The following is a 13,778-nucleotide window of genomic DNA, read 5'->3' as shown; positions in this document are numbered from 1 at the left end:
CTGATTTCTTAAAAACCAGGTGACTAGTTACTAGTCAAACAAACAACTCCAAAAGCTTCCATCAACAGGTAACTCCCAACATGGGGCCATGCCTCTTTATCTGTCCCTTGGGGAAACCCCCCCCCCAAATTTGGCCCTCCTCGGTACCCTCCTTGACTGTTATTGCCTGGTTACTGCCCACCTCCCAACTCTTCTGGGCTTAATCTGACTTGTACTTACTTGTGTTTTAAAACATGTAAGAAGGAGAGAGAGAAACAACCGCAAACAACTAGAAATGCTTTGTAATGCTGGAAGGCACAGGCTAAGAACTACATCTTGCAAAGCACCCAGGTCCGTCTCTCCAGTCCAGGCATCTCTCGCCTACAGTTCTCCCCTAGCGTTGCAAAGGATGCTTCTGTGCTGGTGCCATTCTTCAGACTTTGGTTATTTGCCTTTTGATTTCTGGGGACAGAGCCTCTTCCGCGACTCTTTTTGGTAAAACTGGAGGAACACCCCCCCCTCTATTTTTTCCGTAACCGGCTCCTGCAATGGTGGGAAGGCGTTCTTGCTGCGGCCATGGGGCACCCCTGTTAATATTGGTAGATTGGATCCCTTTGCCCAGTCGGGACTGAAAGACGGGGCTGCACTTTCAAGCACAGATGCCCAGCTTCTGCCAGCTGCATCTGGGAACTGTGTTGTGCCTGACTTGCTGTGTCCCCCCCCCCCCAAGATGGGGGCACTGCCCATATAGTGACAGAGATGGGAGAGGGGATCAGTCTAGCATGGGATTTTCCTCCAAGGGGCACAGAGGGGTGGATACATCCAGCAGGGTGGCTTTTCGGCCCCTTTTGCAGCAGACTAGTGCATTTCGGAGGAGGCCAGACTTGCACCCTCCACAGCTGCTGATGCTCTTCTATGAGGCTGGTGAGGATGGGGCTCAGAATTCGTACTGGGAAACGAAGACTGTGATCTTGAAGATGTGTTTCCCCAGGAGGGTCTTCCGGGCAAACTCGCTCATCTCCAGCTCCACCTCCAGTGTCATCGGCCCCACAGCTGGCCGGGTGAGCACCAGCTCCCCTGTGTGCTGGTCCAAGCGCTGCACAACCAGCTTCCCCTGGCCGTTGCCCCCTAAGATGCTGAAGCGCAGGCTGTCTCCCACAAAGCGGCTGGTGGACATCTTGAAGAGGATCCTAGGCACAGTGCGGTTGGATGGGAGTGGCAAGTAATGGAACGAGATGGAGTTGGCCGCCCTCCGACAGGCGTTGTTCTCCATGGGACAAGGGCTGCGCTCGCACTGCCTAGGAGAGGATGTAGAAGAGGCACTCAGGCAGGGCCAATTGGAGACATGTTACCCCATCAAAGCAGGCCTGGAGGGGGTCCCCAACATTCCCTATACCCAGAAACAGCTTTATTGCACAGAGCCAGACCTTTGATTCATCTAGCCTGGTACTGTGTCCTGAGCCTGGTGGCAGCCCATCCTTACCTGCTCTTCTACAGGAGATGCTGAGGACTAAACCTGGGACCTTTTGCATGCAAAGTCATGGGCTGACCCACTGAGCTACTGGGATGAGTGGACCAAACATTAGGAATAACTTTGATGCAAGAGTTGTTGACAGTGGAACGGACTACCGTGGGAGATGGTAGACTCTCCTTCATAGGAGGTTTATAAGCAGAGGTTGGATGGCCATCTGTCAGGGACTCTTCAGCTGTGATTCCTGCATTGCAGGGGGTTGGACTAGATGGCCCCTAGGTGCACCTCCCAACTCTACAATCCTATCTTTAATGGATGCCAGCCTGTATAACAAATTGGGGTGCTCGCAGTGAGATGGAAATAGCAGAGTCCTGCTGGCTTTGTGGACCTCTGATTGGCTTAATAAATGGTTCTGTAAATAGAAAATAGGAGGGGCGTCTTTAGACTCCAGCCGCCATCTGCTACACTGTGCCTCTGGAATATATTCCTCAGCCTTTCAAATGTGGCAATGAGGCTTGCAGAGAAGGAGGGAACTTCCAGCGGTGCCAGTGCAAGTCCCTTCCTCCTCCATAAGGCTCAATGCTATGCAGGGGCTCATAGAATCGTAGAACTATAGAGTTGGAAGGGAGCACCCTAACTCTGGGCAATGGAAGAATTCTTTGGCCAACATGGGGCTCAACCTCGTGACTCTGAGATTAAGCATCTCATGCTCTGCCAACTGAGCTATTCCAGACGCTTGGTTTTTGTTTGGGCAGGAGAGAGAGAGAGAAGGGAATAAAGCATTGGGATATTGTTGGGAGACTGTATAAGAGCATAAGGCAAGCCTGCTGGACCAGCCCAATGGCCCCTGCTCTCAGGGGCCAACCACAGGGGCCCCAGAACAAAAACACTCCACCCCACAGCAGGGCTTCCAGCAACTGGTATTCAGAAGCTTTATAGCCACCCTGGCTAATAGTCTTATCCCCCATTAATTAAAGACCCATTAATTTGTCTTAAAGATGTCTAGGTTGGTGGCCATCACTGCGTCCTGTGGGAGTGAGTTCCACAGTTTAACTATGTGCGATATAACAAGGTGCTCACATCAGCTGAAAACAGTCCCTGGTCAGTCGATTCCCACAGCATCTTGATCCATACGGCATGCAAAGTGGGATGGCCACCATCTCCGTTCTGGCTCACCTTGGAGCTCAAGGGGCAGAAGAGCAAAGGGAAGCTCTAGGGGGAATTGGGGTGGATGCTCTGGGAGGCTACGAGGTGCTTCTGCCCAGCGCTGCAGGCAGGGAGTGGAGCAGTTGCTGGCAAAGGTGCCACTTCCACCCTGAGTGAACTCTAGCGTTTGTACTTACATGGCTGAAGTCTTGACGTAGCTGATATTGAGTTGGGCCTTGGGGCATTCGGGCCGCACACAGCGGAAGCCCCCAAAGACGTTGATGCAGGTCTGTCCCTGGCTGCAGTTGTGCTGGTTCTCTGCGCACTCGTCCACATCTTGCAAACACAACAGGGAGAGTTTGTTTGCTGCCATGCCCTCCTTCAGCCTCCTAGAACACACAGCTCAGGGCGGCTCCTCTCCCGGCTGACCCCCAATTATTCTCCCTTACCCCACCCCTCGCAAAGGCACTCACCGTTGCATGAATTGGTGTCACCCTGGAGCTGGTAGCCATGGGGACAAGTGCACCGATAGGCTCCGGGCAGGTTCACACATTTGTGGAGGCAGATGCGGGTGTGGCGGCCGGTCTGGAAGAGCTGGCACTCATCGATATCTGGAGGGGAGGCAGCAGTTAGTCTGCTGAGTGACCCTATACCCTCCAGAGACTTCCAGCCCCTGATGAGCACTTGTGGAAATCACTGCCCAGACAAAGGCAAACTCACCACGCAAGGAAGCGCTACAACCAATGATGGTGGAGGGGGGGCATTTTGGCTAAGAGGCAGCTCGTGGGCAGGCAGCTGGAGTTGCTTGCTTCCAGGATCAGACCCCATGAGCACAAATTGCCCAGCTGCACACCAGCGCAAGCTGCAACGTGGGAAGTCCACTGAGAAAAGACACTCCATTGGGTCAGAGCTAAATCGAGGCATGATCGTGTGACTGTTGCTTCCTAGGAATCTGATACAGTGCTTGGAACCTAAGCAGAGCCCTGGAGCTGGATCAGACCAAAGCCCTGCTAGGCCAGCATCCTGAATCCACAGTGGCCAGCTAGATGCTTTCAGGAAGCCCATCAGCAAGGCTTGGAGGCTATTAGCCCCCCTCCTTTTCTGTTCTCCTGCCACTAATATTATTTGCTTCCCATCAGGGGAGGCTAATGAGGGTCTGATTGCATCACTGGGAGATGACAGCCCCCTCCACCCCATTTTTAAGTCAAGTCTTTGGTATATGCTCTATAGATATAGTAAGGGAAAGTGTTCAGGCACTAAAAAGCTACAAAATAACTTGGCCACAGCTGCCCTTGCCCAGAGTACTGCCTGCTGGTCATAACAATGGGCATTTGGGTAGTGCAGAGTAATTGGACTAGTGCCTGAATCATGAGGATGGTGCAATCCAGACAGAAAGGTGCACTCCAAGGTGGGGATGCAAAAGGTAAAAAGGAGCCCCCACTGGATCAGATTGAAGGGCTCCATCTTGTTCTGCCTTCCTCCCAAGCTACTGCCCTTCAGAAGCTTTGGAGTTCAGTTCCCATCAACCCAGCCCAGCAAACATCTGGAGGGCATCAGGCTGGGGAAGGGATGCTCTAGTTCAAACTGAGATCCATTTAGACCAGCATCCTGATCTAGACCGGCCTACAGCTCACTGGCAGAGCATCTGCCTTGCCAGGAGGTGCTCCCAGGTTCAATTTCCAGCAGCATCTCCAGGCAGCATTGGGACAGACTCCCTGCCTGAAATCTTGGAGAGCAGCGGCTAGTCAGTGAGCTAGATGGACCAAGGGTCTAACTCGGTATAAGGTATAAGGCTTCCTATGTCCCCTGGGATAGTCTCCAGGAAGGCCACAAGGAGCCAGGCATTCAGGCAACAGCTGGGTTTGTCCCCAGTGCTATGTGGCATTCAGCCCAGGACAGATATATGTACAAAAGATTCCCTGAAGGAAGAAAGTCTGAAGATCTCTGGTTTGCATGTGGGAAGATGGCGAGGGGAGGAAATCCCTCTGTTTCTGGGAAGCACAAGACACCAGCTCTGTTGACCTACCAAACCCGCTTCCCCCTTACCTTGGCAGAGGCCTCCTGTCTGCATCTGGAAGCCTGGGTCGCAACTGCACTGGCGTGAGCCCAGGAGGTTGTCGGCACAACGGGGCTGTCGGCTAAAGGACGAGTTGCTGAGCGTCGCCCAATCTGTGGTCAGGAGGCAGCTGTCAGTTCTTTGCACCAATGCCCAATAGAGTAAAGGAGCAGGGGACATAGACCCCCAGCTGAGTCACATAGCGCAGGCCTCTTATGAACCCCATGTGCTCAGCCTAACCAAGCCGATGTGGAAACATCTCCAGGCACCCACCTCCCATGTTCCCAGTCCCCAGGGTCTTTGCTTCCCTTTTCTGCCATGTGGACAGGGGTATCACAGCCCCTCTGCTACTTACAGGAGTACAGTGGGGCTTGGCAAGTGCTGCCTGACCAACCACTGGGGCACAAGCAGCTGTAGCGGTGGATGCCATCCAGGCAGGTCCCGCCGTTGGCACAGGGGTTGCTGGCACACTCGTTGATGCCTGAGTTGAGGAAAGAAGGGAAGGGAGAAACTGCATTACATGCAAACAGCCATCATTTTGGACCAGCAGAAGGGAGATGGAGAACCTCTGAGCCCATGCTGATAATCGGAATTGGTTTTCAGCACAAGAATGGAGCAGAGCTCACAGCCTTTCCATGCAAGCGCCAATTCCTCGTTGGTTCCTTTGCCTGGGAAGCCATGTTATGGTTACAAAAAAATTGCAGGCCCAACATCCTTGTTGGGAAAATTGGCCAGAGATCAACCTATAGGTATATCAGCAGGAGTGGGGGCTGTTAGGAGGAACCCCCCCTTTTTATGATACCTGGCAATCTCAAGCTATTCCTTCTACCAGCCAGGACACACTCACCTTTGCAGACAGGCTGCTGTCCGCTCCACTTGTGGTTCTCCAGGCACACCCGTGTCTCAGTCCCCACCAGGAGGAAACCAGCATCACAGACAAAATGTACCTCGTGACCCACGGACGTCCTCTTTCCCAGCCTCCGGCCGTTCAAGGGTGCTGGCAGGGGGGTACAGCTCTCTGTTGGGGGATCAGAAAAGTTGGGAGAGTGAGTCTCCCCAGGCTCTTTTCCAATCGTAGCCTGTGGTTGTTGCTTTCTTGTATACATTAAATAGCAAAAATGCCACTTAAATGAAACAGCATTATAGCCAAGGCTGGGGTTCTCATGACGCAAACTAGGCAGCTGCCCAGGGCACAGACCTCAGAGGAGCTCAGTACTGACCTCTGAGGGGCACGGTTTTATTCAGATCTGTTTTTATTATATCTTATACATTTATGATATTATTTTGCTTTTATTTTATATTTTGAAGAGTTTTATCGTTTCTGAAGTAAGTCATAAATTAGAATTAGATATGAAATAGACCATAGTTGATTGGAGGTCACACAAACAGTGAAAAGTGAGATTTTGATGTGCCTGAAATGGAAACTTTTAAAAGACTTAACTTTTAACATCACAATTCACAATAAATTCCAACTTTTGTATTTGAAAAAGATAATCAAATATTGTTGCATTACTTATTCTTGCGATTAAAAATAAACCCATCAGTTTCAAGTTTTGTGCTTTTCATTTTTTTCTACAAGACATCTGTTTTTGAAAACTGAAATTGGCATTTTTGGGGGCGGGGCGTGTTGTGTGCAAGTAGTTCGCTTTGCCCAGGGCGCAAAATAGTCCGGCATCAGCACGGGGTATAGCATTACAACATTATCTTTATATGTTTTTAGCTTTTTGCTTTTTATCTGGGTTGCTTTACTTTGTATAAGCTGAGTCCCAGTCTGGTCCAGGGTGGGATATAAATAAATATAAAAATAATAGTAACAGATGAGTTTTTAGAAACCCTGAGTTGTATGCAACTTCATAATAATAATAATAATGAAATTTATATCCCGCCCATCTTTCTGGGTTTCCCCAGCCACTCTGGGCTGCTTACAACATATATGAAAACACAACAAAGCATCAACTTGATTCTACTTACAGTGCTCCCACAGAAATTAATGAGTTAATCATGTCAATGGGTCTACTATGAGTAGAGCTACCACTGGAAACAATTCCCCCTTTCCAGTCCCCATTTTTGAAGAGTTGATTGGATGCAGCAAAAAGCCATCCCCTAGACATTCAAAACTCAACAGCCTCAGGGTTGCCCTGTGTCCTGCCCACATGTGTGTGTGTGTGTGTGTGTGTGCGCACACACACACACACACACACTTCTGCAGTCTGTGCTTCTCTCTCCTTTTACCATTGTGCTTGGCTGCCTGCTGGTGGAGACTGCCTTGCAAAATGGCCAGCTGCTTCTTGAAGTTGCGCAGGCTCTGCAGCTGGGCAGCCTCGTGCGAAGACAGCAGCTTCTGCATCTGCCGGATGGCGCTGGAAACTTGCTGGTCGCTTAGGCAGCCCTGCAGGGGGTGGGGGGAGAGAAGGAAGGAAGCAGCGTTGGCAGGGAAGTGGAAGGACCGGCCCACCAGGTATCACTAACAAAGGCTCGTGGCAAATTGTAACTGATGATGCTCACGCACACACAAACACTCACCCACCCACCATCGCTGCAGAGGAGGAGTCACTCCATCCCTTGTTCATTCTGGCTGCCCTTTGCTGAACCTTTTTCACCTCTGCAATATCCTTTTGGAGTACAGAATGTTTAGATGGTGCCTCCAGGCTCACAATGCACATTATAGGCAAGATCAGGCCTCTGCATCCAAGGCATGCAATCTGGCCCAGAAAAACACTTCTTTGGCATTCCTGTTCTAAGACCAAGGACTGGAGCTCTCCACCCCACACTGCCCATTGCTGAAGTTTCATACACCAGCCTGTCTAAGTTGAGGGTGGTGAGAAAATGTTCTGCTTACAACCTTTAGCCATGCTGGCTGGGGGTGATGGGAATTAGAGCCCCAAACATCTGGTGGGCACCAGGCTGGGAAATCAGGGAGGGATTTCACCCATCCATCCATTACATTTATATCCCACCTTTCCTCCAGGAAGCTTAAGGTAGCCTACATACTTCTCTTATCCTCTCTTTCAAATCAGAACCAGTGAAGGCAGTGAAGGTCCTGTGTGAGTGCCTGGAGGCGGTTGGAGGATGGATGGCGGCTAACAGATTGAGATTGAATCCTGACAAGACAGAAGTACTGTTTGTGGGGGACAGGAAGCAGGCAGGTGTGGAGGACTCCCTGGTCCTAAACGGAGTAACTGTGCCCCTGAAAGACCAGGTGTGCAGCCTGGGAGTCATTTTGGACTCACAGCTGTCCATGGAGGCGCAGGTCAATTCTGTGTCCAGGGCAGCTGTCTATCAGCTCCATCTGGTACGCAGGCTGAGACCCTACCTGACTGCGGACTGCCTCGCCAGAGTGGTGCATGCTCTGGTTATCTCCCGCTTGGATTACTGCAATGCGCTCTATGTGGGGCTACCTTTGCAGGTGACCCGGAAACTACAACTTTCAATGTGCTCTATGTGGGACTACCTTTGAAGGTGACCCAGAAACTACAACTAATCCAGAATGTGGCAGCTAGACTGGTGACTGGGAGCGGCCGCCGAGACCACATAACACCGGTCTTGAAAGACCTACATTGGCTCCCAGTACGTTTCCGAGCACAATTCAAAGTGCTGGTGCTGACCTTTAAAGCCCTAAATGGCCTCGGTCTAGTATACCTGAAGGAGCATCTCCACCCCCATCGTTCTGCCCAAACACTGAGGTCCAGCACCGAGGCCCTTCTGGCGGTTCTCTCACTGCGAGAAGCAAAGCTACAGGGAACCAGGCAGAGGGCCTTCTCGGTAGTGGCACCCTCCCATCAGAGGTCAGAGAGATAAACAACTACCTGACTTTTAGAAAATACCTAAAGGCAGCCTTGTTTAGGGAAGTTTTTAATCTGTGATATTTGATGTATTTTAATGTTTGTTGGAAGCCGCGCAGAGTGGCAGGGGAAGCCCAGCCAGATGGGTGAGGTATAAATAATAAATTATCATCATCATCATCATCATCATCCATTTTGTCATCACAACAACCACTGGTTGCTTGGCTTGACAAGAGCATTAGCTTTGAACTCTTTCATCTATCAGGGTCCACTCCTAAGGACCAAGCACATCTGAGCTCTGCACCCAAACCTACAGGCACCACCCCCTGCCTCCTACTGGTTCCACACCAGTCCTCCCAGGTTCAGGATTCAGCATCATTTATCTTACCTGGGAGTTGCTATGAGGCAACTGTAGGATACCCAGGACCACCACAGCCGTTATCTGGGGCAGCATCTTCTTTCCGGCTTTAGAACAGGTTCAGCAGTTAGGAAAAGGACAGTGGATTCTCTGCAAAGCTTCCTCAGCTATCCTTGGTCAGCTAAAGGAAGGAAGGGGAGTCTGTGAGAGGGCAGCTAGTGTTCCACCCACATAAGGCAGGCCTTCCAGGTGTCTTTCCAAGGAAAGAGGTGACAGGTATTCTCAGATCATTGCAAACCTCAATACAGTACTGTATTCCGGTTCCCTAACTGTGAGCCATCTGGCTCCATAAAGACATTCTGGCAGCAGTGCAAACGGAGATTGCCAACTGACCAGGATTTAAGAGCCTGGCCTGCTCCTGTACCTTAATTAGCATAGAAAAAAAAGCACAGTCACCTGTTGCTATCTAAAAACTATCACCAACAGCAGCCATTCCATCAGGCTGCAGAGCAAAGGGTATAAGAGGAAAGCACTGCTACTTTGTCAGCTCTGCTGAGAGACTTTCCTTGGCTGTCAACAGATAGCAGCCATTCCATCAGGGGGAAAAGCCAAGGGAGAGGTGGGATGCAGGGCAACAGACATTTAAAAGACAAGGCTTTCCCCGAAGAAACCTGGGAACTGTAGTCTGTTAAAGGTGCTTTAAATGCAAGGTGTGTATGCCATTGGCTCTTTGCTTCATCTGTCTCCCCGCGGGAGCCGTTCCATCCTGCTTCAGCAGGAAGCAGGACACTCCATCGGCTCTAACATGAGACCAACTCTTTTGTCTCCTCTTCTGGTTGAACTGTTTCCATCTCAGCTGGTCCTTATCTGAATTCTCTAGCTTTAAAAATGGGTGCTTTGGTTTGCTCCCCGACTCCCCCCCCCCCCCCAAAAAAATCTGTTTGGTTTCTTGTGTCTCTGAGACGGTAAGCCGAAGGACAGGGGCTCTTTTGTTTTGTTTGCCTTGATCTTACATAAGCTGTGCTGGGAGCCCTTTATTGCTTCCCCCTCTCACTGAAGATAGGGGTAAGAAAACACTTTGAACGAAACAAGGAAGATCAAACATCCTTAAAGGTAGCAAGCCTAGAGCGGAATGCCATTGACTGGGCCCCACCAGCACCCCAAGGAATTGGATGGTGAGAAAGTGCTCTGGCTTAGTGCTTAGCCATCCTGGTGCCCTGCAGACGTTTCAGACTGTGACTCCCTTCAGCCCCAGCATCATAGGGCCATGTCAGCTGACACCTCTGGAGGGCACCAGGTTAGGGAAGGCTGCTCTGCTAGAATCCTTGCAATTTAACCCCTCTCTTCAGGGTTACAGCTTCCAGACTTCCTTGAGGGGACAGCATATCTCCTGAATTTCTTTTCAAGCCTGCAACGTGCACAAGAGCCTGGCTAGGCACTAGGAAACTGCTTTGAACTGAGGCAAACCAACGGTCCGCCTAACTCAGTATTGCCAACAGTGACCGGCAGCAGCTCTTCAAGCAGAGGACATTCCCAGCCCACGGGAGCTGGGACCTTCTGCGCCACCCCTTGGCTACAATCCTAACCCAAAAGCACATCCGGGACGCCCATGCCTTCTACCAAGTGAGGCAACTGGTCCACCTAGCAGCTCATCATTGCTTACACTGACCGACAGCGGTATCCAACAGCCTTCCTTGGAGACGACGTCGTGCAAAGCAGATGTCCCGCCACTGCGCCCCAGCCTTTCTCTAAGCTGAAGGGCAGGGAGGAAGGCGCTTCTCCCCACCCCCCACGTCAGGGGGGCTGGGAGCCTCGGCGCCCAGCCGCTTTGCTGGCACAGACCCGCGCCCCTCGCCCGGCCCTCTGGGCGCCCGGAGTCCCACGAAAAGCAGCAGCCGAGCCAGCCCGCTTCGGGGGGACGGGCGGGGCCCGGGGGGCGGGGCGCTGCCGCCTTTGCTTGCAGCGCGTGGGACCAGGCAGACCCTCCCCAGGAACCGAGACCCCCTCCCCCTCCCCTTCCAAGCCTGCCTCCCCACGCGTCTCTCTCCCTAAAGGCACCTCGAGGAAAAGTTGCACGGACCTGCGGGGCGGCTTCCCTGGAAGGCGCGGAAGTCCGAGCGGCGGCAGCAGCAGCAGCAGTAGATGGAGCCTCACCGGGTGCGCGCAAGAGATCAGCCCCTCGGCCGCCTTGCAGACTGGGAGCGGGTCGCTCTTGCCCGCCCTGGCCGAGGCGGGGCGAGATGTTGGCCTCGTTGGCACCAGCTCAACGGGCACGCCGGAGGCCCCGCGCGGCCGGATTGGGCGGCGGCAGAGGGCTGGCGAGGGGAGCCCGTGCGGGCCACCCGCGTGCCCAGCAGATACCCGCGGCCGACACCCTTTCCCCCTCGGCGGGAGAAAGCGGCAGGAGTGCCAACTTGGCCCCGCGACTGTGGGTGCCCGGGGCCGTGGGTGCCACACACACATTCTACTCATGTAAAAATACGCTGATTCCCGGACCGTCCGCGGGCCGGATTTAGAAAGCGATTGGGCTGGATCCGGCCCCCGGGCCTTAGTTTGCCTACCCATGGTCTCTAGGTGGGCTCCACACGGGTTGTTGCTGTTATTATGATAAATTATATTTATTGGTCGCTTTCCCCAAAACGCTGCACTCAAAGTGCCTTACAAAACCAAACCAAAAGCAGATAGAAAACCAAGAAGGAGCACAACCGAAAATTCTCGCCACGACATGCACAGATCCAGCCCCTGTGAGAGCCAGTGCAGTGTAGTGGTTAAGAGTGTACGCCCCTGGGAGATGGTCCCTGATGAACCACGAAGCTCACTGGGGCTGATCACTGCCTCTGGGACTAACCCTCTTCGCAGAGTTGTTGTGGATTTTAAAATGAGCTGGGAGAGAAAAACTTTGAGCTCCTTGGAGGAAAAGGTGGGGTGTAAATGAAATAAGTAAACAACAATAATAAACCCCGCTATAAAATATGTAGAAAGTTAAAGTCCTAAGTCCCGGGTTAATAAAACCATTTTTGCCTGCTGCATAAAAACAGATGGTGCTGTTGCCAGGTGTGCCACCCCAGGGAAAGCAGATGTCATGAACTGGCAGGGCAACGGGGAGAAGGAAGAGGATCCCATCGAGCTGGAACTGGGACACACTGGGGACGCAAGCTGGGGATGGGGAAGGAGATGTTGGTGTAGGAAGTACTCACGGGGTGACAGAGGAGGACGAGGGGCTGGGGGTCAGTGCATAGGAACCAGAGCAGCAGGACCCAACCCCAGAGCCAGAGGGGCCCCTGTCTCCAAGGACACACCAGGCAGGCAAGGGCCCACAGCCCTGCTCACTGGGGCTTACTACCGGTAGCTCTGGGAGCAGGTGTGTGATTCCTCAGCTGGAGTAGGTTCAGGACAGGTGAGGGTCACCTACCTCATCAAGCTCAGATGCTGCAACCAGCATGAAAAGGATTAAAGGGCAGCAGAGCTGAGGGGATGCGTCTCCTCAACTGCCCATGTCTGCTTGGATGCAGCAGGATCTCTGCAGGACTGTGCTTCAATTTTGGACCTTGGACTACTTGGACTACTTTGGACCTTGGACTACTTGGCATACTGACTTGCTGCCAGGTAGTCCAGGGGTCCAGGACTCCAGCATTCCACAAATGGGGAGCCACCACTGAAAAGGCCTGGTCTTGTGCTGCTCCTCTCCACACCTCCTTTGGAGAAGGGCTTCAGATGATAAACACAGGGCCTGGTTTGGTTCATGTGGGGAGAGTTGGCCTTTGAGGCACTGGGGTGCTGAGCCACATAAGGCTTTTAGGGCAAAGATGGCACTTTGAATTGGGCACAGAAACGAAGTTGAGGCTCTTGTGTAGATATAAAAAGTGGTACCCAGGGCTGTTTCTCCTGCTTCTCCAGGAACAGTATCTGATAAAGGCTATCTGACAACTAGGTGAAAAGTCTGTGCACGACACAATTTCGAAGCAAACTCAGATGCTCTCGATCTGCTGGGGCTTTGAGTGTGAAACCTCAAGGAGCCCCTGTGCTTATGTACCTTCCCCTGGGAAGTGCAGCCAGCCAAGGCTCCCTGACAACCAGGCTTTGCAGGAAAGCCTTTGAATGTGTTGGAGTTTGATAAATATGCTGCAGCGGTGAGCAGGAAGAAATAGTCTGGTAAGATCGTTGAAGGGATATAAGCCATGCAGAATGTCCCAGATTCAGTCCCTAGTGTCTTCATGCAGGGCTGAGATAGACACCTGGACAGAGTCGTACCCAGGCTCCCTTGTTCCCTTGGCTGCATCTTATGATAAATATAATAATAATAATCCCCAGCAGCACCCCCAGGGGACTCGGAGAGACCCCTGATACCCTGGAAAGCAGCTGCCAATTACTGTAGACAATTGCTACCTGCTTTCCTATGTTTTTTAGTTCTAAATGAACCCTTGCGGTCTTGGAGCATGGGCTGAGAAGCAAAAAAAAAGAGACCAGCTTGGCTCAGATTTGCAAGTGATCGAATCAGTGGAACATCCTGGAAAGCAAGGAAAGGGCCAGTAGGGGCTGGAGCAAGCCAGCTGCAAAAGCAAAGGAGCCCCATGGAATGCAGGCTGGTGCGAGGAAAGCGGAGCCTCTTTGCCCGCCCTTTCCGCCAAGCTGTGTCGGGAGAAACCACAGCTAGAAAGCGGCACTGTGTCCTCGGGAACAATTTCCCAGAAATATACTCGGAAATTACAGGGAGCTGCAGTGCAAGTAGGGAGCTTCCAAGACCAGCAGGAAAGATCTATATCTGTTTGAGGGGTGGTTATTCCTTTTGCCAGAAATGCATGCACACAAACAGGCAGGTCCATATGCTGAAAGAGCAGAACCCAGCCTCTAAGAGGGGGAGATCTGTGATCAGATTGCCCCATCTAATCAAGCCATTGCTTTATCACTGTCAGTGGCCGGTATTGCATGAAAGAAACTTTGCACAAATATGTAAAATACCAAACGAAAAAAAAAGAGAACCCTAGC

At 52.0% G+C, this 13,778-nt stretch overlaps 1 protein-coding gene across 1 annotated transcript; it reads right to left on the bottom strand.

Moving 5' to 3' along the window:
* Positions 1-263: 263 nt before the first annotated feature.
* Positions 264-11,024, bottom strand: LOC118087191 (fibulin-7). The gene is made up of 9 exons (XM_035119611.3): positions 10,873-11,024; positions 8,823-8,973; positions 6,885-7,041; positions 5,500-5,670; positions 5,008-5,133; positions 4,643-4,765; positions 3,070-3,207; positions 2,794-2,932; positions 264-1,277 (listed from the first exon to the last, which is right to left on the bottom strand). The coding sequence occupies exons 2-9, from the start codon at positions 8,886-8,888 to the stop codon at positions 917-919; spliced, it is 1,281 nt and encodes a 426-aa protein (XP_034975502.1). The 5' UTR covers positions 8,889-8,973; positions 10,873-11,024; the 3' UTR covers positions 264-916.
* Between the last annotated feature and the right edge of the window lie 2,754 nt (positions 11,025-13,778).

Source organism: Zootoca vivipara, chromosome 6 (assembly GCF_965207765.1).
Source record: "Zootoca vivipara chromosome 6, rZooViv2.hap1.1, whole genome shotgun sequence".
NCBI lineage: Eukaryota > Metazoa > Chordata > Lepidosauria > Squamata > Lacertidae > Zootoca > Zootoca vivipara.
The sequence above is the reverse complement of the archived record's forward strand: the minus strand, read 5'-3'. Positions and strand labels throughout refer to the sequence as shown.

Excerpts from the sequence above, each read along its gene's own strand:
- LOC118087191 (XM_035119611.3), bottom strand. The coding sequence starts at position 8,888 with ATGCTGCCCCAGATAACGGCTGTGGTGGTCCTGGGTATCCTACAGTTG. Across the intron at positions 3,208-4,642 it reads GACAGGAGGCCTCTGCCAAG|ATATCGATGAGTGCCAGCTC; the intron begins GTAAGGGGGAAG and ends CCTCCCCTCCAG. Across the intron at positions 1,278-2,793 it reads TACGTCAAGACTTCAGCCAT|GCAGTGCGAGCGCAGCCCTT; the intron begins GTAAGTACAAAC and ends ATCCTCTCCTAG.